The sequence below is a fragment of the Lissotriton vulgaris genome, chromosome 1_1 (assembly GCF_964263255.1).
Source record: "Lissotriton vulgaris chromosome 1_1, aLisVul1.2, whole genome shotgun sequence".
Lineage (NCBI taxonomy): Eukaryota > Metazoa > Chordata > Amphibia > Caudata > Salamandridae > Lissotriton > Lissotriton vulgaris.
Window position 1 is genome coordinate 1026916035 of NC_141685.1, and position 26349 is coordinate 1026942383.

Below are 26349 nucleotides of genomic sequence, written 5' to 3' on the forward strand. Positions count from 1 at the left end.
ACTCCGCAATCAGTCTTCAGATATGTCAAGATCATGTTTATAAGAATGCAAGGTGAGCCAACGCGTTAACCAAGGAGGCCAATCACAGCAGTAATGAAGAGAAAATAAAGAGGATTCCAGCACTGTGACCAAAGTTAATGTTTAACTATTGGTATCAAGGAGAAAGGTGAGGGGCCAAGGGTATTTGGGTGTAAACAAAGAGCACTGACAACCAACCCAAAAAAAAAAGTTCTACAGAGAGAAACAAAGGGGGGGAATCAACACAGAGGTGAAACGTAAGTAAAAGACACAAATAATGGAAATATTTAACAAATCCAGCAAACATCATAAAGGTCTGTTAAGATTATGTTAGTATGGATGCTAAGTGGGTGGACATATAACACAAAGGAGTCCGATCAAAGTGAAAGCATGGATGAAAACGGATACCCTTGAAGTGCATGACTAATGCCAATGTTATGGCAGCAGACAGGTAAAGTGTTAATGGTTTCAGTAGGAGGACATAGAGCTCGCAAAAAAAGAAATAAGAATTAAGAAAAAAAATTAGAAACTATCAGCCTGATTCATCAAAGACCCGTTTTGCGAGTCTATAATAGCGATTCATAAGGAATCGCTATTACAGACTCGCAAAACGGGATTCATGTAGGAATCGCAAAAAGAATTGCGATTCCTACACATTCCTTATTTGCGATTAGCAAATTGCTAATCGCAAATAAGGAATAACTCCCCATTCATTCCTATGGGCCAAAAGGCCCATAGGAATGAATGGGGAGTATTCCTTATTTGCGATTAGCAATTAGCTAATCGCAAATAAGACAGCGATTTAAAGGGTGCCAGGGGTGTCCAAAGGACACCCTGTAGCACCCCTTAAATGCAAATTGAAACAGGTGTTGCGCACACACATGTCCAAAGGACATGTGTGTGTGCAACATGCAACTTAAAAAAATGCTTTTAAAAGCATTTTTCTAAGTTTTCGCTATTTACCACGAGGTTTGACCTCGCGGTAAATAGCGGGCCGAAATTGCGAATTCGCAATTTTTAAATGGATGATGAATTGCATTTAAGGAATCTCAAATAGAGATTCCTTAAATGTAATTCCTCGCTAAATAGCGAAATCGCTATTACCGATTTTTGCATTTGGGATGATGAATCCCAAATGCAAAAATAGCGCTCGCAAAGGGCCAGATTCTCAGAATCTGGCCCTTTGCGAGCCGATTTCGGCTTGATGAATCAGGCTGTAAGGCCTCTGACAAAAGTACTCTAGATAGCCACAAGTAAGAGACATGCACATGGTTAAAACTGTGAAGTAGATAATTCAGAAAAACCACTCGAGTGGGGGGAGCAACACTGAGTGAGGAAGGCGGGGATGCGAGGGGGGAAGCAGCAAGAAGAGAGAAGCACGTCCATTAAGTGCTGGAAAAAAAAGAGGGGGAAAACAAGCACTGGCAAAGCCAAATCACTCGTCTATGCAATAGGCTATTGGCTTTGCCAACGAGTTTTAGCCACGTTGTACACCAGCTTAAATACTTTCAGCATAGCAAAAGGTTTGTGGCATACAGTGGAGTGAAATAGAGTGTCAGAGTGAAGTGGAGGGTTGTGGAGTGGCATAGAGTGGAGTTTAGAAGAGTGTTGTAGAATAGCGGAAAGGAGTGGAGTACAGAAGTGTGTTGTGTTGTGGTGTAGAGTGTAGTGTTGTGAAGTACAGTAGATTCTTGGGGAGTAAAGTAGGGTCTCAGGGAGTAGAGTCTCGAGGCACAGAGCATCATGGAGTATAGTAGTGCGGAGGGGTGTTAAGTGCCGCAGAGTGTAATGTAGGTCAGAGTGCAGTAGAGAGGCACAGAGTGAAGGGACAGAGTATCGTAGAGTGGAGGTGCACAGAGCGTTATGGAGTGTAGTAAAGGGGAATGAGGGGAGGGGAGAACGTAGCATCAAGTGTCGTAGAGTAAAGCGGCGTAGCATTAAGTATCGTAGAGTAAAGGGGCATAGCATCAAGTGCTGTGGAGTGGAGTAAAGAGGCCCAGAGTGGAGTGATGGAAAGTGGAAGACAGTGGCCTAGAGTTGAGTAGTGTAGAATGTTAAGAGTGACGCATCATAGTGGGATGGCAGCGTGGAGTACTGTAAAGTGTCAGAGGAGTGTTGTAGAATAGATTAAAGTGGCATGAGTGTAGTACAGTGGAGTGGCATAGTGTGTTGGGGAGTGTTGTGGTGTAGAGGAGCAGAAAAGAGTGAAGCCGTGTAAAGTGGAGTGGCGTAGAGTGGCATGACAGAGTGAGGGGGCGTAGAGCGGAGTAAAGTGTTATAGACTGGAGGGGCATAGTGTGTCAGATTGAAATAAAATGTTGTAGAGTGGAGGGTAGGAGAGTGGAGGGGCATAGCGTTGAGTGAAGTAAAGTGTCGTAGAGTGGACGGGTATAGAGTGGAATAGTGATCCGTGGAGTGTAGTAGAGTGTCATGGAGAGGCATAGAGGGGAGTAAAGTGTTGTACAGTGGCATTGACTGGAGTAATGTGGAGTGGCGTAATGTGAAGTGACAGAGTGGTTCAGAGTAGAGTGTTGTGGAGTGACTTACAATGGAGTTATGTACAGTGGGCGGTGTGGCATGAAGTGGAGAAAAGTGGACGATAGTGGAGAAGAGTGTCATAGTATGGTGTAAAGTGGATTGGCATAGAGTGGAATGCAGTGGAGTGGTGTATTGTGTAAAAGTGGAGTGGCATAGATTGAAGTATTAGAGTGGAGTAAAGTGACATGGAGCGTAGTCCAGTGGAGTGGAATAGAAAAGAGTATAGTGGCCTAGAGTGAAGTGGCATAGAGTTTGTAGAGTGGCGCAGCATGGAGTGGGGTAAAGTAAAATGGCACAGAACACAGTGGCATGGAGCAGAGTTGAGTGGGATAGAGTGGAGTGTTGTAGACTGGAGTAGGGTGGCCTAGAGTGGTGTACAGTGGAGTGGCATAGAGTGAAGTACAGTGTTGTAAAGTGAAGTGGTGTAAAGTGGAGTAGAGTATCACAGAGAAAAGCGGCATAGAGTGAGTAAAGTGGCATAGAGTGGAGTATGCATGGTGTGTTAGTGCACTGCTATAACGGACAACACATTTTCATTTGAAATGACCATTAAATTTGCACAGATATACAGTTTTACTGATAAAACTATACACCACACAAGTAATAATGTATGGAACGCTAATTCCAGCACACTTCAAAATTACGAAAAAATGTACTTCATTTATGCTTTCCTAATTGTGATATATTCTGAAATATTTGCACAGTTCATTTAAAGTATTTTAAATTTTCTTAAGTTCTAGAAAAAAAGCCTTTCCTTTCACAGCACCAAACTATCAGATAAATCCTCTCACTTTGAAGTCAGAGAAAGAAAAGTAAACACCAAGCTCCCTCGGAAGACAGAGCTAGACAATTTATCTCGGTTTTTGAACGCACAACAAATCTGATAAGATTAAAATATAAATGGCGGTTTACAGCAAGCGTGCACTCATGGAAGAATGCAGTAAACAGGATATGCTCCACAGAAGGGTCATAGACATGCTGGACAACCCAAAAAAAATACATCCAGCAAATAGCAATAAAATGTGAGTTACAAACCACAAAAACAATGGTAAGCAATGGATTGCATGCATAAGTAGGCTTTCAGAAAGTCACCAAGAAGTATTTTAGCAACCAGACAGCAGCTGTCTGATAGGTTTCGAACAACAAAGTAGTCCCCTAAAAGTGAACAGTGAAAGGGTAGCAGCCAGCCAGAGAGATGGCAATGAGACTATGATCCGGGGAGGAAAATACATATGATGGGACAATAAGAAGCAAGCAAATGAGATTGCCAAAGTCAATACCTGGGCGGGTATATTAAGCTCCTGGAAGCTCTAGGTAAGTCCATAATAGGTATTTTTCATTAAGAGCCTGCACTGTCTAGCATGCTCGGCCTAGGTGTGGGTGTTCGATTAGTTCAGTTGCCCCGTCCATCACCACCCCCTTTTGTACCGCTTTGTTCGCCATAAGTTGGCAGGGTATGCTCAGACGTGAATCCCTAGCTCACTTTGCCACTGGATTCAAGCAAGCCTGGCTGAAGACGGCTGTAATCCCAGAAACCGGTCCTAGGAAGCTTGTTTCCGGTCCAGGGAAGGCATGGCTTGGCAGTTCGGGCTGGACTGTTCCCATGAGGCACAGGGTCAGACTGATTTGCATATGGTCATGTCTGAACTGGGGTGGCAGTTTGGGCTAAAGAACGGTGATGGATTAAGCCCAGATTTGTTGACTGGGTGGGAGTGTTTGATTAGTTCAGATGCTCCGTCCATCACCACCCCCCTTTGTACGGCCTAAAAACAGCACTGTCAAAAACAAAGATTCATAGAGAAACTCAACACCAACACTGTATCCCCAAAAAACTAAAAAAAGAGGAAGAAAAGGATCACCAGAACTCACGTGAAGCTGGGTAGCCCATGTGTAACTTAACCTGAAAATTGCACAATATAGAGGGTTGGGCAATCTGTAAAATATGTTATGTTAACATTTTGTTAAGCGCACAGCTGCCCCAGCAAAGAGGCGTCCCGGCGCTGGTGGGCTCGTTACCCAGGTCAAACAGGATTACTTTAGAAGCCATCCCAGAGTCATTGGATGATCATCCAACTACCTTAGAAGTCATTTACACGTCATCAAACTTCATCAAGCTCTTGAAGTCATCAGCAAGCTGCAGAAGCTCAGCCTGATGATTTGAGGATGACTTGAAAATGAGTATCTGATGACTTTAGAAGGTGTCATTATTCGTGATGATTAAAGTATGACTTGAAAAGGAGTACCTGATGACTCTAGTAGGCGTCATTATCCGTGATGATTTAAGGAGGGCTTGAAAATTAGTATCTGCTGACTTCAGAAGGTGTCATTATTCCTGATGATCTGAGGATGACTTGTAAATGACTCTCCGATAACTTTACAAGATGACATTGTTCCTGATGACTTTGGGGTGATTTGAAAATAAGCATCTGAATACTTCAAAGGTACTATTGTGTTTTCAATAAGATGTTTTTGCGTCTGGTGATTTTAACAGGAATTGTTTGTCTATTTAACCCCTTCGTTGCGGCGGCTATTCCGCCGCAGCGCTAAGGGGGTGGGGCGGCCGCGCGGCGGTTCCGTGCTTGTGAGGGAACCACTCCGTCACAGCTCGCGGGTGAGCTGTGCTTGTGACGGAACGGGTCCGTCACGGCCCCGCCCGTTCTTTAGAACGTCAGCGCATGCGCGGAATTCGCGCCGTGCAGGCGCCGCGGCAGGGCCGTGACGGAACCGTTCCGTCATCAGCACAGCCCACCCGTGGCTGGTGACGGAACGGTTCCGTCACGAGCATGGAAGAGGTTAAAGAGCACGTCCACCACTTTGGTTTCAGCTTTCCAGAAAAATGCAAACTGTTGGATGATTGCACAATGAATTGCAGATAAACGTCTGACCTCCTGCAGCTGGGAGCCCCAAAACCCAAACACACCTTGAACCCCCAAATTAACCCTTGCACCCCAAAACCCAAACACACCCTGAACCCCCATATTAACCCTGGCACCCCAAAACCCAAACACACCCTGAACCCCCAAATTAACCCTTGCACCCCAAAACCCAAACACACCCTAAACCCTAAAATTAACACTGGCACCCCAAAACCCAAACACACCCTAAACCCTAAAATTAACCCTGACACCCCAAAACCCAAACACACCCTGAACCCCCAAATTAACCCTTGCACCCCAAAACCCAAACACACCCTGAACCCCAATATTAACCCTTGCACCCCGAAACCCAAACACACCCTAAACCCTAAAATTAACCCTGGCACCCCAAAACCCAAACACACCCTGAACCCCCAAATTAACCCTTGCACCCCAAACCCAAAAACACCCTAAACCCTAAAATTAACCATGGCATCCCAAAACCCAAACACACCCTGAACCCCCAAATTAACCCTTGCACCCCAAACGCACCCTAAACCCTAAAATTAACCCTGGCACCCAAAAACCCAAACACAACCTGAACCCCCAAATTAACCCTTGCACCCCAAAACCCAATCACACCCTGAACCCCCAAATTAACTCTTGCACACCAAACACAAACACACCCTAAACCCTAATATTAACCCTTGTACCCTAAAACCCAAACACACCCTAAACCCTAAAATTAACCCTCGCACCCCAAACCCAAACATGCTCTAAACCCTTAAATTACACCTGGCCCCCCAAAACACAAACCCACCCTCAACCCTAAAATGACCATGTACGTCCTAAAATCCAAAAGCCCTACAAACCCCCAAACTTTTTATGAATGCGGAATGCCGGGAGGCGCTGCTGTGATATGATACTTTCTGTACCCCCAGGCTGCACTTCCTTCATAGAGTATTTCCATAAACACATAGGGGCAGATGTATGTTGCCTGACGCATCTCTGCAAATCAGCAGAGATGCACCAGGAAACATACGACACGCAAGTTTATCCTTGCGCCACCCATGATGCGCCGCATTTACAATGCGGCGCACCATGGCGCAGGAATAAACAGATGCGTGTCGCATCTAGGGAGTGAAGTTGGCGCAATGCTGAAGGTGTGTTGCATGCGGCACGCAACTCCAGCACTGCGCCAACTTGCCCTATCTGTTAACATGGTGCGTCAAGCCTTACGCCTGCTTCAAGCAGGCGCAGGGTTTTGACGCATCAGCGTTGGGAAAGTGACTCCGTGAAATCTCATAGATTTCACTGAGTCACTTTTCAGGGGCGTTCCTGCGACAGAACGCCCCCCTCCTGCGTGGAAACGGCCACATGAAACCTGACGCAGGTTTCATGTGGCGCAGGGCCTTACACCGTGACGCATCTCCATAGATGCGTCACGATGTAAGTATGTGTAGTGGGGGCCAATAACAACACCGCAAGGGGATGAATTATAATTGTGTTTATTGGGTATAAAGGCCCACGGGGAGCCAGGGAAAAAGCATGTAACAAGTTGTCGTAATAGCTGTCATATGCTAGATGACAGCTATAACGTCACATATATAGCTCTAAAGGCATTGGATGGAACATGGTGACGTACTGGCATGGAAATAAACAACGGACGCAATAATGTTTACAATTACATGTTCAACAGTATGTTGCAACGTGGTGCAGGGTTTACGCCGCCGCTACGTCACAGCAACGGTGGCGCAAAAGCGCCGCAAGTCGGACATAAATCTGCCCCAATGTTTAGTGGAATCCGATTGTTAGACTCTTTAAACAACTGCGGACAGACCTGCTCATGGCCCGAGGAATAGGTCTTGCAAAGGAAAACAAGCGTTGTCGTCATGGTGACTGCCGAATTCACTCCATCACAACACTAAAATACATTTTTAAAAAGCACAGCTTCCTCGAACACAATGCCAAAATCACCTACTGTAAACCATCAGTCTGCCGGCTGGCTGGGACTCGAACCGCAGATCCTCAATGGAGAGCAGCTCTCTCACCTTTTCATATGCCGGAAGCCGGTGAATTCCTTTAGCGAAAGCCTACGCACATCTGGGAGCGCCGGAAGTGACGTCATTGTTCTGCGGCAAGAACGAAGACTGCCGTGAGTGCAATGGCCATTAAAGGGACAGGTGGATTGGCATCGGTCTCTTTATTTTTCCAACTCCTCTTCCTTCATCGATTCCAGCGTATACTCACGTAAGTGCAGGAGCTGTTAAAAAGAGCAGCATCGATCCTCCGCTCTCGGTCCAGGCTTCCGTCCCAGACCAGCTTCTTCATTTTTCGGAAAGCACGAGTTTTCATTAAGGGGGCAAATTCAGACGCAGCTCCCTGCATGTGTGTGCTTCGTACGTGTTATAATTAATGCCTGCGTTGCAGTGTGTGTGTATTAAGTGTGTTTGATGTTTGTCTGTATCAGCCTGCCTGCTTGTTTAATATGCACCTTTTGTGTTTTGGCATGTGTATTTTTCTGTATGTGTGACGTAGTGCGTGCCTGTGCAAGTTGTGGAAAATTGCAAAAAGCCTAAAAAATGTGTTTTACAGCAAGTTCTTCGCCGTAAGGAAAAATAAATTACTGCCCGTATATTGTAGGTCCCATGTTGGTTCCAAGTGCACCTGCGTGTATTCAAGATTCTCGACCAAATGGAACAGTTTTAGATCTACTGAAAAGTTGTCAATAAAAGAAGGCTAAACACATTTATTTATGTGAATATTGTATATTGTTGAGCATTAATTGGGTCCTTGCAACTTTTAGTGAGCTTTCATTACTAAATGAATGTGTGCTCTATTGTTGAATCCTGGGCACGTTCCCCAAGCTGTGTAGTGTGCAGAGCAGCACATCTTCTAAAACACTGGCAGTTTTCCTGGATGCGTTTCAAAGCATAAGGATAAATGCTTCAAATAACTTAGCCGTTGTAATGCTGGTTCCTTATTTTGTTTGCTATTTGTGTAATTGAAAGGCCTGGTTGCCTGTGGCGATTGAGGTTTACGCCCTATTTAGGAAACGTAGTCCGACGCATTCCAACATCTTGCAATATCTACTTTCGCAAAACAGGCTATCATTCTGGTTTCGTTCCATGTGCATGCCATGTTTTTAACTCTTTTGTATATATTATTTAGATAGGGCCAATTACGTATTCCCTGTTTGCGCTAATTTACCTTGACCGCTAAGATCTCTGTAAAAATGAAGCAGTTCTTGTTACATCTGCCTCTATCGATCCCAGCCATATATTATCCAGTTACAACCTGACCTACTGCTAAAGTGCAGAGGGATCGAGCCCTGAGATAAATCACATTAATATCTCTTTCTCATCCCCCCCCCCTCCCTTCTAGCATTAAGGTGAAAGCACGCACAAGTTGCAGTAACGCGTGCCTTCCCCATTGATTGAGATCTTATAAGAGGTTTCCCCATGCCCTCTTCTCGTTTGAACTGCGGGTACTGCATGTGTCAACGAGGTATGGGATCCCTTTATGTTAAATTGCATCTCTTACCAAACTTCCAAACACCTCTGGCAAAACACTTATAAGGTCCCAGAGGGGAGACCTATTGGCTATGCCAATGCTTTTGCTTTATGTATTTGCCATTGTAATGCCTTTTGTTTTAATTTATAAAGCCATTACATATTGCACAATTAACGTACAATACTACTAGCAAAGCTAATATCTTTAGCTTTATAAAAGGTGAAACCTATTGCATTTTTAACGCTTGTCCTTTCATGTTGGGGGTGCCGGTGGGCAGAGGGTAGCAGGCATCTGACTCTCTATGTATCTGTGGGGATAGGTAACTTGATTTCCCGTCACAAACCCTAGTGTGAAAGTTCACTTATTGATACACTTATTGATAGTTCTTCTAGTTCTCTCATAATGCCTCTACTTTGCTATTACTATTTGTCCTGAGCAGCAAGACCTAAGCATACACTCAGGCTTTCCAAAAATAACGACGATTATTAGGTAATTTCCTCAATGGCCTTCAGTGCATGCCCAAACACTTTGTAGTCCAAAATCTAGGCATATTAGATAGAAAATGCACCAGGTCAGTGTACTTTTTGGGGTGCTTTTCTCCAATTAAATCTGTTAATCAGTTTGATATGCTTTGTATTTTACCTCTGAAACTTTAACCACACACAAACTAATTCCTGATTTTTATATCTAGTAGGACATAATCATGGCTTCATTCAACGTCCCTGTTTTTCACTTGCGATCATTCTGTGTGTGTTCGAAAAGATGGTGACTTCCCGCTTTTGGACAATCCCGGGGAAGTTCTTTGTAAATGGCTGGTTGAAAATGTAGATGAAGCTGGTCGGCCAATCACCGAAGAGAGAGATTTTAAAGCTATGATTCTGTTCCAATCATCTGGTAAGCACAATAAGTAAACCTTTATAATAAGTTTGCAACTGCAGGATAATGGTACAAATTACCAACCTGTTTCAGTAAAAACCTACATTTGTGATTAATTAATCCAATAATGGACAGTAAAAATGAATATGCATGTCCCCACATATGCCTTGGATTGCTCTCCAGAGACAAATGTAACACTTATGAAAAGGACTGAAACGTTTAGCTTGTGGCACTACTATAAGGCAGCCAGTTTTGGATAAACTTTTATTTAGGCAACTTTTTTCAGGAGGTTCAAGTTCAGGCTTACAATGTGTACTGTCTATTAAGGAAAACTTACTTACTTGGTTATGGATAGATTGTGCATTTGTCCTTTATTATCAATACCTCTTTATTTATATATTATGGCTAGACCGTGAAGATATATTGCAAGTGGTCAATGTGTTCTTTTCTGTTTTGAAGTTTATATGTAAATATATTTTTTTTTCTCTTGCTTTTTTTTTAGTGAAGAAATGGTGTCTAATGATTCAGGATATTTTTCAAGAGATAATTGCAAGCTATTCTGGCACAACAGAGGGTCTAAAACAGGTGTTACTTCAAAGGGCACTGGAGAAAAAGCAGATGTTAATGGACTGTGGCAATCGGGGAAGCGCTGGTAGACTTAAGAGGGTGTTACGCGAACTACAAGAGGAAGAAATTGCAGAGAAAAGATGCAAGGGCAAAAAAGCCAAGCAGAGTGGACTGGATTATATAAGAGTTGGTAACAAAGCTCATGCTGAAAGCACAACTTCTCAGCCTGGTGATGCAAGTTCGCAGATGAATTTGCAGAAACTTGAAAACCTGGCCCTTTTAGCAGGGATGGCTAGTGTCCATCATCAAAAATCCACAACTAAAAATGACGCATCAGACCGGGAAAATGAACTTGTCTTGGAGTCCCCGCTTAAATCCAAATATCAAGGACAAATACAAGCCTCCCTTTCACCACTTCATCCTAGAGTAATCAACACTCATTCTGAAAATATAGTGGGGCCATTCTGATGTAATCAATAGCCATCCTGAAGCTGTCATAGGATCATACAGGAATAATCCACATTCATCCAGAAATTGTCATGGGATCATTCCAGAGTAATCCACTTGGTTATAGGATCATCCTGGAATAATTGACAGTCATCCTTAAATTAGCCAGAACCCATCCTGGAGTAATTCTTCCTCATCCTGAAGTTGTCAATTAGTATTCGTGGAGTTGTAAAAGGTAATCACTCCCTGCCAGAAGAAGTCATCAGAACACCAGCCTACTGTAGTTTTTGTGATGAGTCTAGGTTCGTCATCACATTTACATTTTTTGTCCTACAGGCATACTTCAGGATGGCTTGGGATGACTTCCCCAGATAATTGCAGGAATAGCCTGACTGTAATCATCAGATGAGTCCAGAATGACTCCAGGATGATCTTCCTTTTTAGGTTTTGCCTGGCAAAACCGAATGACTATGGTAGGGGAGACAGGAACGGCCCCCGTCTTCCATTGGCTAGCTCCATAAATGGAGGCTAGCCATTGGAAGACGGGCCTGTCCGTCAATGCCAGGCCAGATTCGGGGGCGTTCCCGAGAATTTTTGGCTTTCAACGACGTCACGCTACGTCAGCCAAAAGCCCTCGGGAACGCCCCCGAATCTGTTCTAGCATTGACGGCACTCGGCGCCCCTTCCACGAGTCCTAGGCTGCAGCTCAGGCCACCTCTTCCTGCGTCCCGCCGCCTCCGTCCGCCCCGCTGCAGCGGGGCCCTGCAGCAGCCTCGGCCACCAGCACTACCATGGCGGGCGCTCTGCCGGGCTCCCGTGAGCTGAGGGAGCCCACTCCTCCAGAAACTTCGCCACCCGCCTGCCTGAGCTAGAGACGGGCTGCCCGCGGCGACCCGGAAGTGACCGTCCGGCCAATCCTAGCGCTGAGGTAATATAAATTTTATGGTCATGTTGTGTTCCCTAGCGAGTACCCCACCGACTCCATGTACGAGTTAAAAGTGCATGTAACTTCCCTCCTGTACCAGCTATGAAGACGCAAATACATTTGCGTCCAACGTTAACTTGTCCTCTTTCAGACCCACCATGAATGGGTTTGATGGTCCGTTCCTAAGTATGCTATGCCAACGTCTTTTTGAAGTGTACTCCTACGTTTTTCAGCCTGGCTGAAAGTAGGCCCTGAATCTCTGCCACCGAGCCTCTTTTCTGGCTTCTGACTGCGAGGGCCTCTGCCCAAGCAGCCCCCGTACCCGTGAACTCTGACTTACTTCTAGCGCGGCCCTCCGTGCTCAGCTCAGCCTGCTGCCTGCCAAGATTGACTATAATCTTCGAGTTATCTGTTTTCCTCCCCGAAGATACATTCCAGCCTGCTAGCTTCAGTAAACATCCTTCCTCAGCTACAGGGCTAAAGGGCCGACCTGTCTTTATGCAAGTAATTCATAGCCTCTGTTGCCATGCTTCCATGGAAGGCCCCATGCCCCCACGCTCCTCATACAGACACTCAGGCGCTTATACACGCACTCACAGCAAGTATAGAATAGCTTCTGCTCTAGAGACCTTTCTGCCCAGATAGCTTAGTTCCTAAACATCAGATATCAGATATGATAGAAGCACAAGTTGATCTGACATGCCAGACTTCTGTCTCTTTCCGCCAGTGTAAATGTCAAGTCCCCTGCACCCCGTCTATCACACGTCATGCAGCTGCGCGCGCATCCAAGCTTCCGATTTCTGCTGACATTGCAACATTCTGTTAGCACCACCCCTTGGTGCCACCCACTTGCGTCACCTATCAGTGACGTTTCTAGCACACACCCTAGTTCACGCCTAGTTTACGCCTCTTGATGATGTACTAGCACCACGTGTATACTGTTATCTTGTCTTCTCTCAGCTGTTACGCCTCTTACATTGAACATTATGATGTAAATCAAGTATATAAGCTATGTATTGTCAATAAACGACAGCGCGCTCATCTATCCCTTCTGACATCCTGTGTGGTGGTCAGAACATGATATCCTGATTCCTTTATGAGGAATAAAACCCTTAGAAACTCTTACACCACGGACTCTGTTTTCCTTCATTTCGATTGAGTTATTATTGATTAAGTACTTATCTGCATAGAAATTAAGAGAGTAAATTAATTATTTACATCATTTTGGCGCCCGAACAGGGACCCCTCCCCCACCTCACGCGCCGGAAGGTGCGTTGCAATCCGTGTCCCCTGCCATCAGTTAGACGGACCACACGTGTACTGGCAGGATTTCCTGCATCCCCCTCTGACACACGGAGGTGACGAAGACTGCGATCAGTGCCCAGACGAGGCGGTGAGGAGTGCGGAGGATCCCGACCAGAGCCCAGCCGAAGGAAGCAAGGTCCGAGGTGTGAAGAGGCCCACCAGTTTTCCGAAGTTTTCCGAAGTTTTCCGAAGTTTTCCGAAGTTTTCCGAAGTTCCGAGTCGAGTCCAGTCGAGTTTTCCGAGGCCTTCTGTTTTCCGTGCTTCCCGGTGAGTACCATTGCTGGGTCGTATCTAGACGGGTTTGGGTACGCAAGTCCGGTCTGCACTGTTTTTAGGCAGTGTATCTGTACTGTTTAGCAGTATATAAAGTATTCCGAATTTCTGCACTGTTACAGCAGTGTATCTGTATCGTTGAGCGGTACATTCAGAGTAGGGGGAAGTTAGCTATGTCTTTAAATGTTTCATGTGATTAATGTCGTGGTATGAATGTGATTGTTTTTGTGCATTATTGTGTTTTTTTTTGTTTAAATAGTTACAGGCGAAATTAAGTATTAAGGATCAAGCATTTCAGTATCAAGTAGGCACAATGCCGTTTTTTAACAAATTAAAGCAGATAGGAACTAGGAAAGGGATGTTAGAGGAAGAGATTCCAATCCCCCCTAGGGACACTCCAGGTAATTTCATGTATAATAAGCATGGCATAGACGCCATCTTGTATCTAGAGTTATGGACAGATTATACCAAGCACCTAGAGGAAAGATACCGATGGCCAGTTAACGGAACATGGGATGCCGAGTGCATCATAAAGGTAGAAGAAATATTACGGAAAAAGAAAGCTAGACAATCTCAGAAAGACGCCATAGAATTTTGGCGTAAGGAATCACGTAAGCGTGCTGATAGAGCACTCCGTAGAGAAGACAGGCTTAAAGAATCAGAAAAGGCCCAAGAAAACGAATTAGTTACTGAGGGAATTCGAGTAAAAGTAGAACAAATAGATCGTATCCAAAATGGCAAAGTGAACAACATGTATCTTTTGGCCGATGGTACCCCTGACGCCATTTCAGAAATACCGAAAAATTTGCCGTCACCATTAGTTCCAACTAAAGTAATGCATAAGACTACTAAAGACATATTCCTAAATTCATATCTCGAAGATGTAGCGCCAGCTTACACCAATCTGCCTGTTCGTGCCCTGCCTACTGACAGGGCCGGGGGTGGTACTGCCCCCCAAGATCACTCTCAGCCGACACCGAAAAAGACTAGTTCCGTTCCGCCAGCTCCGCCACTTCCCTCACCTAAAACTGATCTGCCGAAACCACTTCAATCAGATCCTACTAAAAGACAAATTCAGATACTGACTACACACAGAGATAATGCCCAAGTTTCCGCTTCAGGAGGTGCGACCGTGGGTCTCCAGACCCCGCCACCGACTCACAGATTAAATCTCAGAGGTATGCAGAGTCCTCTTACGCACAGATCCCCCCGTTCTTCTAATTCATCCCGTCTTGATGCACTAAAAGAAAATATGTCAGTTTGTAGATATGATCCAGAACCTGGACAGGACGACTTAATGATATTAGCGTCTTTACGGTTAAGATCTGCTACTGATAGTTTGTTATGTTATGCAGGAATGAAGGAGCGCCTAGATAGAATATATGAGTTCGTTCAAACGGGAAAGGACCCCGACAGTATTAAGGATGCCCTGGAGAAACAGAAAGTTAACATGCAAGCACTGATACTACGATTTTTCATAAATTGTCTAATAAGAGAACGAGACAGGCCCGGAACAGATCAGAGTGAATTAGATGCATTGAACAAGTGGGGTCAAAATATAGCTGATGGAAAACATGACAGACAAAATTGCATAGAGGCCATGTATAAAAAGATTAAGAAAGCAGTGATAGCAGTACACGAGAAAGAGAAAGAAAAGGTTCCCTCCGAGGAGGAAGAAGAATCTGAAGAACTAGAACCGACTACAAGCACTATAGCATATGTAGGTAAGGGAACTTATCTTAGGAAGGGTATCCGTCCAGAAAGCAAGAGAGTTTTCTTCTCTGCCTTAACGAATCCGAATTCTGCTGAGCATCAGTTCCAGGAAACTGATAAACGGCTTCGAGATCGAGTGGGGTACCATGTACTCAATTCTATGGATGAACAAGAATTAGCCCGATCAGCGGTATCATGGGCCGAAAATGCAGACATATATAATGATGACACCGTAGCACAGACATTTCTGAACCTCTCCCCCGACGAACAGAAATTAGCAGGGGTATATATGATTCAGCACCTTCTCATTAAGTACAGAAAACATTATTCCGATCCAGGTCCCTTACATGAGACACTAGAAGCACTACTGATGGATAGATGGAGAGGCCTAAGCACTAAATTAGTTCAAATAATTCTAGAACAACGACGCAGATATGATACCTTTGTAAGTCCTGAATATGTCCCCGCCCCACCTCCAGAAAGGAAAATGTACCATATGCAGTGCGGGGGTGGTATTGAAAGTCAGAACCCCTTACGAGAAGTACACCCTGTTATGGGTGAGGACAAGGTTTTGAAACGCGTGTATGTGCACACGCCTCTGACTAAATTAGAACTGTTAGAAATGAAGAAATTAGTACCATGCCATGATAAAGACCCTGCAGGTTTCCATAGAGAGCTTAAAGACATGTTATTAATGGGGGACTACACATATGATGATATCATGAAAATGTTGAAAGTATTATTGCCTACGGGTATATTCGAGAAATTAAAGGAAAAGGAATGGGAGGTGGGAGACACAAAGATTGCCTGGGCAGAAATAGAAGACGAAGAGAAAAAACGGGTTCCAGGGTTAGGCCTTGGGGACAAAACTAAAGCATTACCAGGTTTGATAGTACAGGTCCTGCCCAGATTATTGACAACTAGAAAGGAGGATTGGGATGCAATCTCGTCCTGTAAACAGAAACATGATGAAGATACTAGCGACTTTTATTCAAGATTCGAGAAATGTTTTATTATCAATAGTGGCCTCCAGCCAAGTAGCGAGTCGTACCCACATCTTTTTGTATCAAAGTTAGTCGAGAATTCCCTACCGTTAGTTAAAAATAGAGTGTATAAAGTCGAGAGTACATGGCAAGCAAATACGCCATCCCAGATGTTACAAATGTTACAATATCACCAGAATAGAATTAGGGAAGAACAAGATCAGGAACAGAAGCGCATGAAAGACACGAAAATGAAAATGTTAGTAGCCCAGACGGTCCCATCCGACAGTCACAGGAAAGGTACGACCCAGACAAGTCACGCTGCAGCTCCTGTTAAAGGGACATGCAATTATTGCAAGCAGCCAGGTCACTACGTACACGAATGTGCAGTTCTGAAACATAACATAGCGACAGGTAAAACTAAAGAGAGACCGCATCCGCCTAGACAAGACCATAACCAGCATCAGTCTACACAGAATACACAGCCCATGCATGCATCTGCACAGACAGCACAGACCGTAGCAGTACCACAGCCACAGCCCATTGCTGCAACTCAGCAAGTCTCACAACAGATGTACCAGTATGCCCAGTCTGCTTACCCCGAATATTCCCGATATACATGAAACAGCCTAGAGAGGGAAGGTGGCTTGCCTCTTATCGAGATTCCTGTAGATCAAGAAGGTCCTTATGTACACAGTCAAGTATTGGGGAAAGATAGAAAGTTTTTAATTGACACAGGGGCAAGTCGCACTACAATAAGTCATGACGAAGTTCCAGGGGCACCCCTCTCAGGCTCACAAAATGTTTCCCTTGGTTTTTCAGGACAACCTATTGTAAATGAAGTATCAGAACCAGTTCCCCTGGCTGTGGGTCCATTATCACGCGTTACAGACCTGTTGCTAACAAAATCGTGTCCGGAGAATCTGTTAGGAATTAAAACACTGAAGGCTCTAGGAGCTATAATATGCTGCTCCCCGGAGGGGGTTAGACTCTTTCTGCGGGATTTCAAGGGTCATTACGTCCTTCGTGAGTTTGACGTCAGATTGAAAAATGTACCTGATTACTTGTGGGCAAAAGGCCCAACTGATGTAGGATGTATGCACATTACACCATACCGCGTTACCCTCAAGGCAGGTGTTGTATTACCCAGAATCAGACAATACAAGTTACCACCCGATGCTGTAGCGGCTTTACTGAAAATCATTGAAGAGCTCATTGCCCAAGGAGTGGTCGTCGAGACCGACTCCAATATCTGTAACTCACCCATCATTCCGATTCTTAAACGTACTGATCCCAATGCACCGCCAGTATATCGGCTGGTGATTGATCTTCGAGAATTGAATAAATGCATTATCCCACAGTATCCTGTGGTCCCCGATATATCATCTCTCTTGACTGCTATTGATTCAGAAGCAACGTTCTTTACTGTAATTGATCTCAAGAACGCCTTCTTCAGCGTGCCTATTGATCCAGAGAGCCAATATCTCTTCGGATTCTGTTTAAATGGACGCAGTTTCAAATTTTCGCGCGCACCTCAAGGATTCACAGAAAGCCCCAGCATCTATAGTCAAGCACTGAAAAGACAACTAGATTGTATTCAAATGCCAGTTAACACCGCTTTACTACAATACGTCGATGATCTGCTGATCACCGCACGAAGTGAGCCCGAATGTGAAAAAGCATCACTGACAGTTTTACATTTCCTGGCCGACAAGGGACACAAGGTGTCTCCTTCGAAGCTACAATTCTGTGTTCAGCAAGTTGTGTACTTGGGTCACTTGCTGTCCAAAGTGGGGAGACAGCTCACTCCCGATCGCATTCAGTTAATTGTGAACATGCCGCAACCCAAGACACAAAAGGAAGTGCGGGCCTTCATAGGCCTCACCTCGTACTGCAGACAATGGATTCCCCAGTATGCATTTCTAGCTAAACCACTCATCCAGTTAACGACACAGGAGGCAGCGACTTCGACTGTCCTCCCTTGGACTCAGGAACACACACAAGCTTTTGAAGAATTAAAGAAAGTTTTATGCCAAGCACCAGTTTTAGCGACACCATGTTACAGCAAACCGTTTACACTTTTTGTTACAGAACGTGATGGCACAGCGTTGTCTGTCCTCACTCAAGACCAAGCAGGTTCACATAAGCCTTGTGCTTATTTTTCTAGTACATTGGATTCAGTAGCTCAAGCACTCCCTGCGTGCTTAAAGTCAGTAGCAGCAACAGCGTTAGCAATAAGACAAAGTGATTCAATTGTTTTAGGTCATCAGTTAACAGTTCAAGTACCACATTCTGTAGAGGTTTTGTTAAACAGAACCCAGACTCAACACTTAACTATAGCACGACTGACAGGTTATGAATTAACACTATTCCAGCCACACATAGAAATCAGACGTTGCAGCATCCTGAACCCAGCAACACTGTTACCTACAGTTATGACAGATCCAGCTCCGCATGATTGTATAGAAATAATTAATGCAGTAACTAAGCCTAGACGAGACTTAACAGATGTCCCATTGACAAATCCAGACCTGACACTTTATGTGGATGGTTCATGCATGAGAACAAGTACAGGAGAATTAGTGGCCGCGTACGCCGTGACCACTGAAACTGAAATTAAAGAAACACATCGTATTGACACACTGTCTGCTCAAGCGGCAGAGCTCATCGCTCTGACTCGAGCCTGTATTCTAGCCAAGAACAGAAATGTTAACATATACACAGATTCCCGCTATGCCTTCGGAGTTGTACACGACTTCGGAGTCCTCTGGCAAGAACGAGGTTTTCTGACTTCCCATGGGGCCAAGATCCAACATGGCCCCCTCATTCAAGCACTGTTAGAAGCAATACATTTGCCCTCGGGCATATCAGTCATGAAGTGTAAGGCACATACTAAAGTCACAGATTCTGTTTCCCAGGGTAACGACCTGGCAGACCAGACAGCAAAACATACAGCACTGACTCACACCCAGACTACTGATGTGACAAAGACAATAGTCCAGACCCAGTGTATGGCAGTTAGAGATCCCGCCCTAGATGTAATTGATATCCAGACACATGCTACTCCAGAGGAGATAAAGAAATGGACTGAACTAGGAGGGATTCAGACAGATCAAGGTTGGGTGACGAAGGGAAAATCTATATGGTTTCTCCCCGACTCAATGGTTCAAGTCATGATAAATACAGCACATAGTCCTGCCCATCTTGGAGAGAAAGCCATGTTAGACAGTTTACAGAATCTCTGGTACAACAAACACTTACGAGCAGCAGCAAAACAGAAAGTGCGTACTTGCATGATCTGTTGTCAGTTCAATCCAGGTAAAAGTGTCCCTGTTGAGCAAGGTGGATTTCATCCTCCCGATCACCCTTTTGAAGTCCTCCAGATGGATTATATCCAGATGAATAGCTGTAGAGGATTTAAGTATGTCCTTGTAATTGTTTGTGCTCTGTCCCGCTGGACCGAAGCATACCCAGTCCCAGACTACACTGCTCCGACCACTGCCAGACAGTTGGTTCGTGAATTCTTCCCACGGTACGGTTTGCCCCGTGTCGTGTATTCAGATAACGGACAGCCGTTCTCGTCCGAGCTGATGAGACAAGTTTCCCTCTTGCTAGGATATCAGTGGAGGTTCCACTGTGTCCGACATCCCGAAGCAGCTGGCCTTGTAGAAAGGCATAATCAGACACTAAAAATCCGTCTTGCCAAGATCTGTCAGGAAAAAGGGGTCGACTGGATAGTCGCCCTGCCCGTGGCACTATTCTACATGAGAATGGTCGCCCACTCGAGATCAGGGCTATCCCCGTACGAAGTGGTCTTTGGCAGACCGCCGAATATGTGGGGGACGCCCGTTCCGAAAAAGATCACTGATATTGATTGTAACATGTTGACAGATTACCTTGCCTCCTTGATGTCTGCACTCCAATCATGTCGTTCACAGGTTGCCGCAGCCTTCCCTGACAACACCGATGTAAAGGCGCATGAGGTCCGTCCAGGGGACCTGGTACTCGTCCGGAATTTCGACCGGAAAAGTCCGCTGGAGCCCCGCTGGAAGTCTCCAAAGACCGTTCTGCTTACCACCAGGACCGCCGTGAAAATCGAGGGGAGAAAGGGGTGGGTCCACACGAGTCACATCAAACTATGCAATGAACTAAAAAACGGACTGAAACAGGACTCTGACTCGTCCACCCCCACCAAAGACTGTGTTGAAGCACAAGACGTTACTGTGCCTAAAAGAGAAAAGACTCCTCAAGAACTTTACCGTATGAAGCTTCGATCTAGCAAGTCAGACAGTTTAATTGTTTAAGTCCTCCCCTAGGTGAATCGGTTAAATAGTTTCTGACATGTATCCCCTAGATCGAGTTAGAGAGAGAGAGGAAAAGAGAAGAACATATTGCAAATCACTTCGTAGTCACTGCATAGTGACACTAATAATCATGTTTATTCTGAGTATTCTAATTATTATTGCCAGCATTCTGCTTCCTATGTACTGGCCTATTTTCAGGCGTGAACAATCTGCTTACAATGTCTCTGCTGAACACACTTTTAGTGAACTTCCCGCACATGAACTCTCTTACAGACTTGCGCTGCGCAACAATACATTCATTAGTATGTTACACCATTCCCATCAGACAAATAATGCTACAGACTGTTGGATATGTGGCCGACTCCCTCCCTACCAGAATTACAAGGGAGCTCTGCCTCTCTTTCCGTACCCATTCACTCACAATGGCTCCTGTGGAGCATGGTTTAAAATAATTAATTCTTTAGATCCTGATATTGCTGTTTTCAATGGGGGCTGGGTTTGGGGAAACTTGAACTTAGTCCTGCTCAACGTCTGTTATCCTGATAAAGAGGGACTTCCCACTCGAATAGGAACTGATCTAGAAAATGAAGTATATGGATTAGGTAATTACACAATTAGCCTTATGATCCTCACTGTTGAATCTGAAACTGCTCCAGTTCTGCCCCATATGTTAGTACTACCAGTCACAGGTGAATTATGTGTTAGCAAGAAAGGTTCAGTACACGTAGGTCATAGTAAATGCACTACTGTGGTCGAGTTCAGTGACCATGGTAAATCGTCCTTTAAAGCTATCAGTCATTCCTACTTTGTTTGTGGTCATACCGCATACATACGTTTGCCTCCAGATTGGGATGGTACCTGTTACATTGCCTTCCTCCTGCCACCTGTTTTTCTAGCTCCCCCTGATTACCATAGAAATACGAATCTAGCACCGAATAGACCCAAAAGAGATATTCCCCTTGTCGACTACACAGAAACGGCATGGGAACAGTACACTGATTTCAATAAAGGATTCTTTTTCTTCCTAGGGCCTGTCCAAAACAGTAAATTAATACGCAGATTAACGAGAACACTCGAAGCAGTAGTGAACGAAACTGCCTCCGCTCTAGGTAGCTTAACAGAGGAGCAGTCTGCTATACGGACTGTTGTCCTTCAAAATCGCCTTGTGATTGACGTCATCTTGGCAGATAGAGGTGGAGCCTGTAAGGTCATCGGGTCAAGTTGCTGTGTTTTCATTCCACAAAACGCACCATCTGTCTATCAAGCTATCACCCGTTTACATAAAATTGCAAATCAGATACATCAGAATCCAGGCACCTGGACTTGGTCCGGTTGGTTCTGGACTACGTTAACAGCTTGGGGATGGAAGATCTTATCCTTCCTAGGCATTGGCCTTGTTATAGTATTCAGTTGTTGCCTGTGCCTGCAGTGTGGGCCAGCGATATGTGGACTGTGTGCCACATCCTGCATTGAACATTCCAGTTGCCTCTCAAACAGTCAAAGAAAGAAAGACGAACATATAATGTTACAAGAACAAACTGATCGATTTATGAGGATCGATATATCATGAAGGGTCCGTAGGGAACAAGGAGGGAATGAGGTAATATAAATTTTATGGTCATGTTGTGTTCCCTAGCGAGTACCCCACCGACTCCATGTACGAGTTAAAAGTGCATGTAACTTCCCTCCTGTACCAGCTATGAAGACGCAAATACATTTGCGTCCAACGTTAACTTGTCCTCTTTCAGACCCACCATGAATGGGTTTGATGGTCCGTTCCTAAGTATGCTATGCCAACGTCTTTTTGAAGTGTACTCCTACGTTTTTCAGCCTGGCTGAAAGTAGGCCCTGAATCTCTGCCACCGAGCCTCTTTTCTGGCTTCTGACTGCGAGGGCCTCTGCCCAAGCAGCCCCCGTACCCGTGAACTCTGACTTACTTCTAGCGCGGCCCTCCGTGCTCAGCTCAGCCTGCTGCCTGCCAAGATTGACTATAATCTTCGAGTTATCTGTTTTCCTCCCCGAAGATACATTCCAGCCTGCTAGCTTCAGTAAACATCCTTCCTCAGCTACAGGGCTAAAGGGCCGACCTGTCTTTATGCAAGTAATTCATAGCCTCTGTTGCCATGCTTCCATGGAAGGCCCCATGCCCCCACGCTCCTCATACAGACACTCAGGCGCTTATACACGCACTCACAGCAAGTATAGAATAGCTTCTGCTCTAGAGACCTTTCTGCCCAGATAGCTTAGTTCCTAAACATCAGATATCAGATATGATAGAAGCACAAGTTGATCTGACATGCCAGACTTCTGTCTCTTTCCGCCAGTGTAAATGTCAAGTCCCCTGCACCCCGTCTATCACACGTCATGCAGCTGCGCGCGCATCCAAGCTTCCGATTTCTGCTGACATTGCAACATTCTGTTAGCACCACCCCTTGGTGCCACCCACTTGCGTCACCTATCAGTGACGTTTCTAGCACACACCCTAGTTCACGCCTAGTTTACGCCTCTTGATGATGTACTAGCACCACGTGTATACTGTTATCTTGTCTTCTCTCAGCTGTTACGCCTCTTACATTGAACATTATGATGTAAATCAAGTATATAAGCTATGTATTGTCAATAAACGACAGCGCGCTCATCTATCCCTTCTGACATCCTGTGTGGTGGTCAGAACATGATATCCTGATTCCTTTATGAGGAATAAAACCCTTAGAAACTCTTACACCACGGACTCTGTTTTCCTTCATTTCGATTGAGTTATTATTGATTAAGTACTTATCTGCATAGAAATTAAGAGAGTAAATTAATTATTTACATCAGCGCGGCCGGCCGGAAGTGCCCGCCCCCCGCAGCCCGGGGGAAGAAGGAAGACGGCGGCCCAGGAGAAGAAGTATGGCAGCCCACGAGGGGCTCCCGTGGCCTGGAGGGAGCCCCGGGAGAAGCGGAGGACGTTGCCGGTCTCCCATGCTGAAGAGGGAGACCGGAGAAGTGCCCAAGAGATTGCCGCCGTCGCAAGGAACCCCCGGCAGGACGGCGGCCCAGGAGAAGAAGTATGGCGGCCCACACTGGGCTCCCGTGGCCTGGAGGGAGCCCCGGGAGAAGCGGAGGACGTTGCCGGTCTCCCATGCCGAAGAGGGAGACCGGAGAAGTGCCCAAGAGATTGCCGCCGTCGCAAGGAGCCCCCGCCAGAGTGCCCGGTAAGTTAAATGGGCTACAGAGCGCAGCAGCACCACCACCAGAGGCTTGGGGCTTGGAGCCGCACCATGGTGGACCTGGGCGGCTGCCCCAGGAGACATCTCTGCGAGCCCCTGCCGCCCCCCGCCCTGCTCTGCCGGGCCCTGCTGCTGCTCTGCTTGGGGCTCGGAGCCGCACCATGGTGGACCTGGGCGGCTGCCCCAGGAGACACCTCTGCGAGCCCCTGCCGCCCCCCGCCCTGCTCTGCTGGGCCCTGCTGCTGCTCTGCGCCCCGGAGAGCTCCGCGCTGGCAGACTTCTCAGTTAAGACCCTCTCTGCTTCCCAGCCTGCCCTCTCGCGGCCTGCCCTCTCGCAGCCTGCCCTCTCGCAGCCTGCCCACTCCCTGCCCTTTCCCAGCCTGTCCTCTTCCAGCCTGCCCTCTCCCAGCCTGTCCCCTCCATGACCTTTCCCAGCCTGTCCTCTCCCAGCTTGTCCACTTACAGCCTGCCCTCTCCCAACCTGCCCTCTCCCAGCCTGTCCCCTCCCTGCCTGTTGTCGTGTCCCGGCGGCAGCAGGCAAGAGCGTGCACTGCGTCCCCGAAGTAACAGCCCTAAAGCAAGCAAGAAGTACGCCCACCAATCCTTGTTAGGTAGTGGAAACTGTCCAAACTGGGGTGCAGACAGCCCCTCTCACCATTCGGCCTGTTACCACTGCACCAGCCGCACTACTTCCCTACTGAGCGTTCTCCACTTCAGCCCCGTCTAAATTACAATTCCTGCTTGTGACCCTTTTGCCTGCTTGTGCTTGTTTTCGTGACCCTGTTGCCTGCTTGTGCCTTCGTGTGCCCCTGTTGCCTGCTTGTGCCTCCGGGTGCCCCTGTCGCCTGCTTGTGCCTCAGTTTTCGTGCTTCTGTCGTCTGCTTGTGCCTCCGTGTGCCCCTGTTGCCTGCTTGTGCCTCCGTTTTCGTGCCCCTGTTGCCTGCTTGTGCCTCCGTGTGCCCCTGTTGCCTGCTTGTGCTGTGTGGGTGTGTGTGGAAGGCTCTGTGTGGGTGTGTGGAGGGCTCTGTGTGGCTGTGTGTGTGGGGAGCTTTGTGTGGCTGTGTGTGTGGGGGGCTGTGTGTGTGGGGGGGGGGCTCTGTGTGGCTGTGTGTGTGGGGGCTCTGTGTGGGTGTGTGTGGGGGGGGGGGCCTCTGTGTGTGTTTGTGTGTGTCATTTGCGAGAGATAAAGCTAGTGGCATTGTAAATGACAATGCCATTTATTTATGTTAAAAAAACATAAATAAAAATAATGTCGAGCAATGCCAATAGCTCTAACTTTAACAAAGGCAAAACCATTGCATTGTAAATGCTTGTTGACATGGGTATACAGATTACACAGAGAGCTGACCACAGAAATCACAAACCCTAGGACAGTGGAAAAAGAAAGGTCTTGATAGCTTTGCGAAAAGTAAGTGTGTCCTCAATACCACGGATGGAGGGTGGCAAGGAATTCCACAATTTTGCTGCTAGGAGCTGAAAGGAGCGGCCTCTGGCACAACAGTTTTGTCCTGGGTACAATCGCCAGATGTTGTCCCAGTGACTGCAAACTGCGTTGGGGAGTGTATGGGGTTAGGAGAGGCCGCAGCAGCACAGGGCTATTGCATTTCAGGATTTTAAACGCCACACAAATTGCTTTAAACTGGATCCGTGCGCCAATCGGAAGCCAGTGTAGGCCTCTAATGGTGGCTCTGGCAGAGCATCTACGAGGAAGTCCAACCAGTGCTCTGGCTGCCGAGTTTTGAACTCATTGGAGTCGCATAAGCGATGCATCTTGAATGAATAGGACGGGAAAATAAATATGCAAAATGAATTTGGTCATCTCTCTGGAGTCTGGTCTGCTTTTTTCCGTTTCCCCATTGATTTTACCGCTTATGGCGGTGGTGGTTTTTCCTGATTGCCGTATAAGTTTTAATCATTTTATTGAAATTGCATTTATTTATCGCTCAAGACCCCTGACCAGGCGTTAAACGCTCTGCCCTCGTGTCCCACTGTATACCCAGGTTATCCATGCAAACTGAAGAGAAAATGTTGTTGCATGTGTACCATGAATAAGCTTTATTAATCTTCTTCAGCTGTACTCGAGATAGTACTGCTTACCAGCTCCGTTTTAGCAGTAAAGTTGTGAAAAAATGCAAAGAAACCTAAAGAAACCACCTGCCGGCTACTTACACTAACCGTCCATAAAAGCAGTGTTAAGTTCGCAGAAATTGAGACCATTCGTCCGTCATTTCAGTGCGTCCGGGTCGCATACCAACCAATTCCAGTGCTGAATATATGATTCGATTCGAACGCGACTAGGTTGAACTCGGAAGATGTAAAGTAAGCCACTATAGGCGGGTTGGCGGGTAGGTCAGCAAATACAAGAGCGCTGCACAGAATTCTTACGCTTTCATTGGCTGGAGGCAGCAAGCTCAGATTTCCGACATTCTCATTGGCTGGGGATTCAGCACGTGCTTTTGCGGTAAATAAACAATGTCGAAATACTTCTTAGGAACGTTTGACATAAAATCATAAAACGTAGGAGGGCTGCGACTGCCCGTTGGGGCCTAGGTAGGTTCTACTGTTGCCTGTCCTACTCCCGGATTGGAGTAGGAGAAGTGGTGCTGGAACTGTCATGGGATACGTTTGATGCAATCTTGCATGCATGCAGGGCTTCAAGTGGGCCAAGTCTCACCGGTGCTGAGCACCGGAAGTTTGTTAAAGGGGGGCTCGAAATGGGTCTTTATCGGGCTCTTTTTTGTGCCCTGGCACAGGCGGACCCTTTTTAGGTCTCGCCTACGCAGCGTGAATGCGCTACATAGGAAAAGACCTTTAGCCATC

At 46.2% G+C, this 26349-nt stretch overlaps 2 protein-coding genes across 7 annotated transcripts in view; one reads left to right on the forward strand and one right to left on the reverse strand.

Moving 5' to 3' along the window:
- Positions 1–7506, reverse strand: part of TRMT1 (tRNA methyltransferase 1) — a 107798-nt gene extending 100292 nt beyond the window's left edge. The window contains exon 1 of one of the 6 annotated variants that reach the window (XM_086961838.1): positions 7389–7506. The gene's annotated coding sequence lies outside the window, so the exon portion shown is untranslated. The remainder of the gene's footprint in view (positions 1–7388) is intronic. The other 5 variants (XM_086961830.1, XM_086961844.1, XM_086961867.1 and 2 more) reach the window with 5 other exon arrangements.
- A 2119-nt stretch (positions 7507–9625) lies between these two features.
- Positions 9626–11264, forward strand: LOC147748455 (uncharacterized; the record flags this gene model as incomplete). Its single annotated transcript, XM_086928267.1, has 2 exons — positions 9626–9818; positions 10303–11264. Coding segments are annotated over 2 exons (726 nt in total), but the record flags the coding sequence as incomplete, so codon positions are not given.
- Between the last annotated feature and the right edge of the window lie 15085 nt (positions 11265–26349).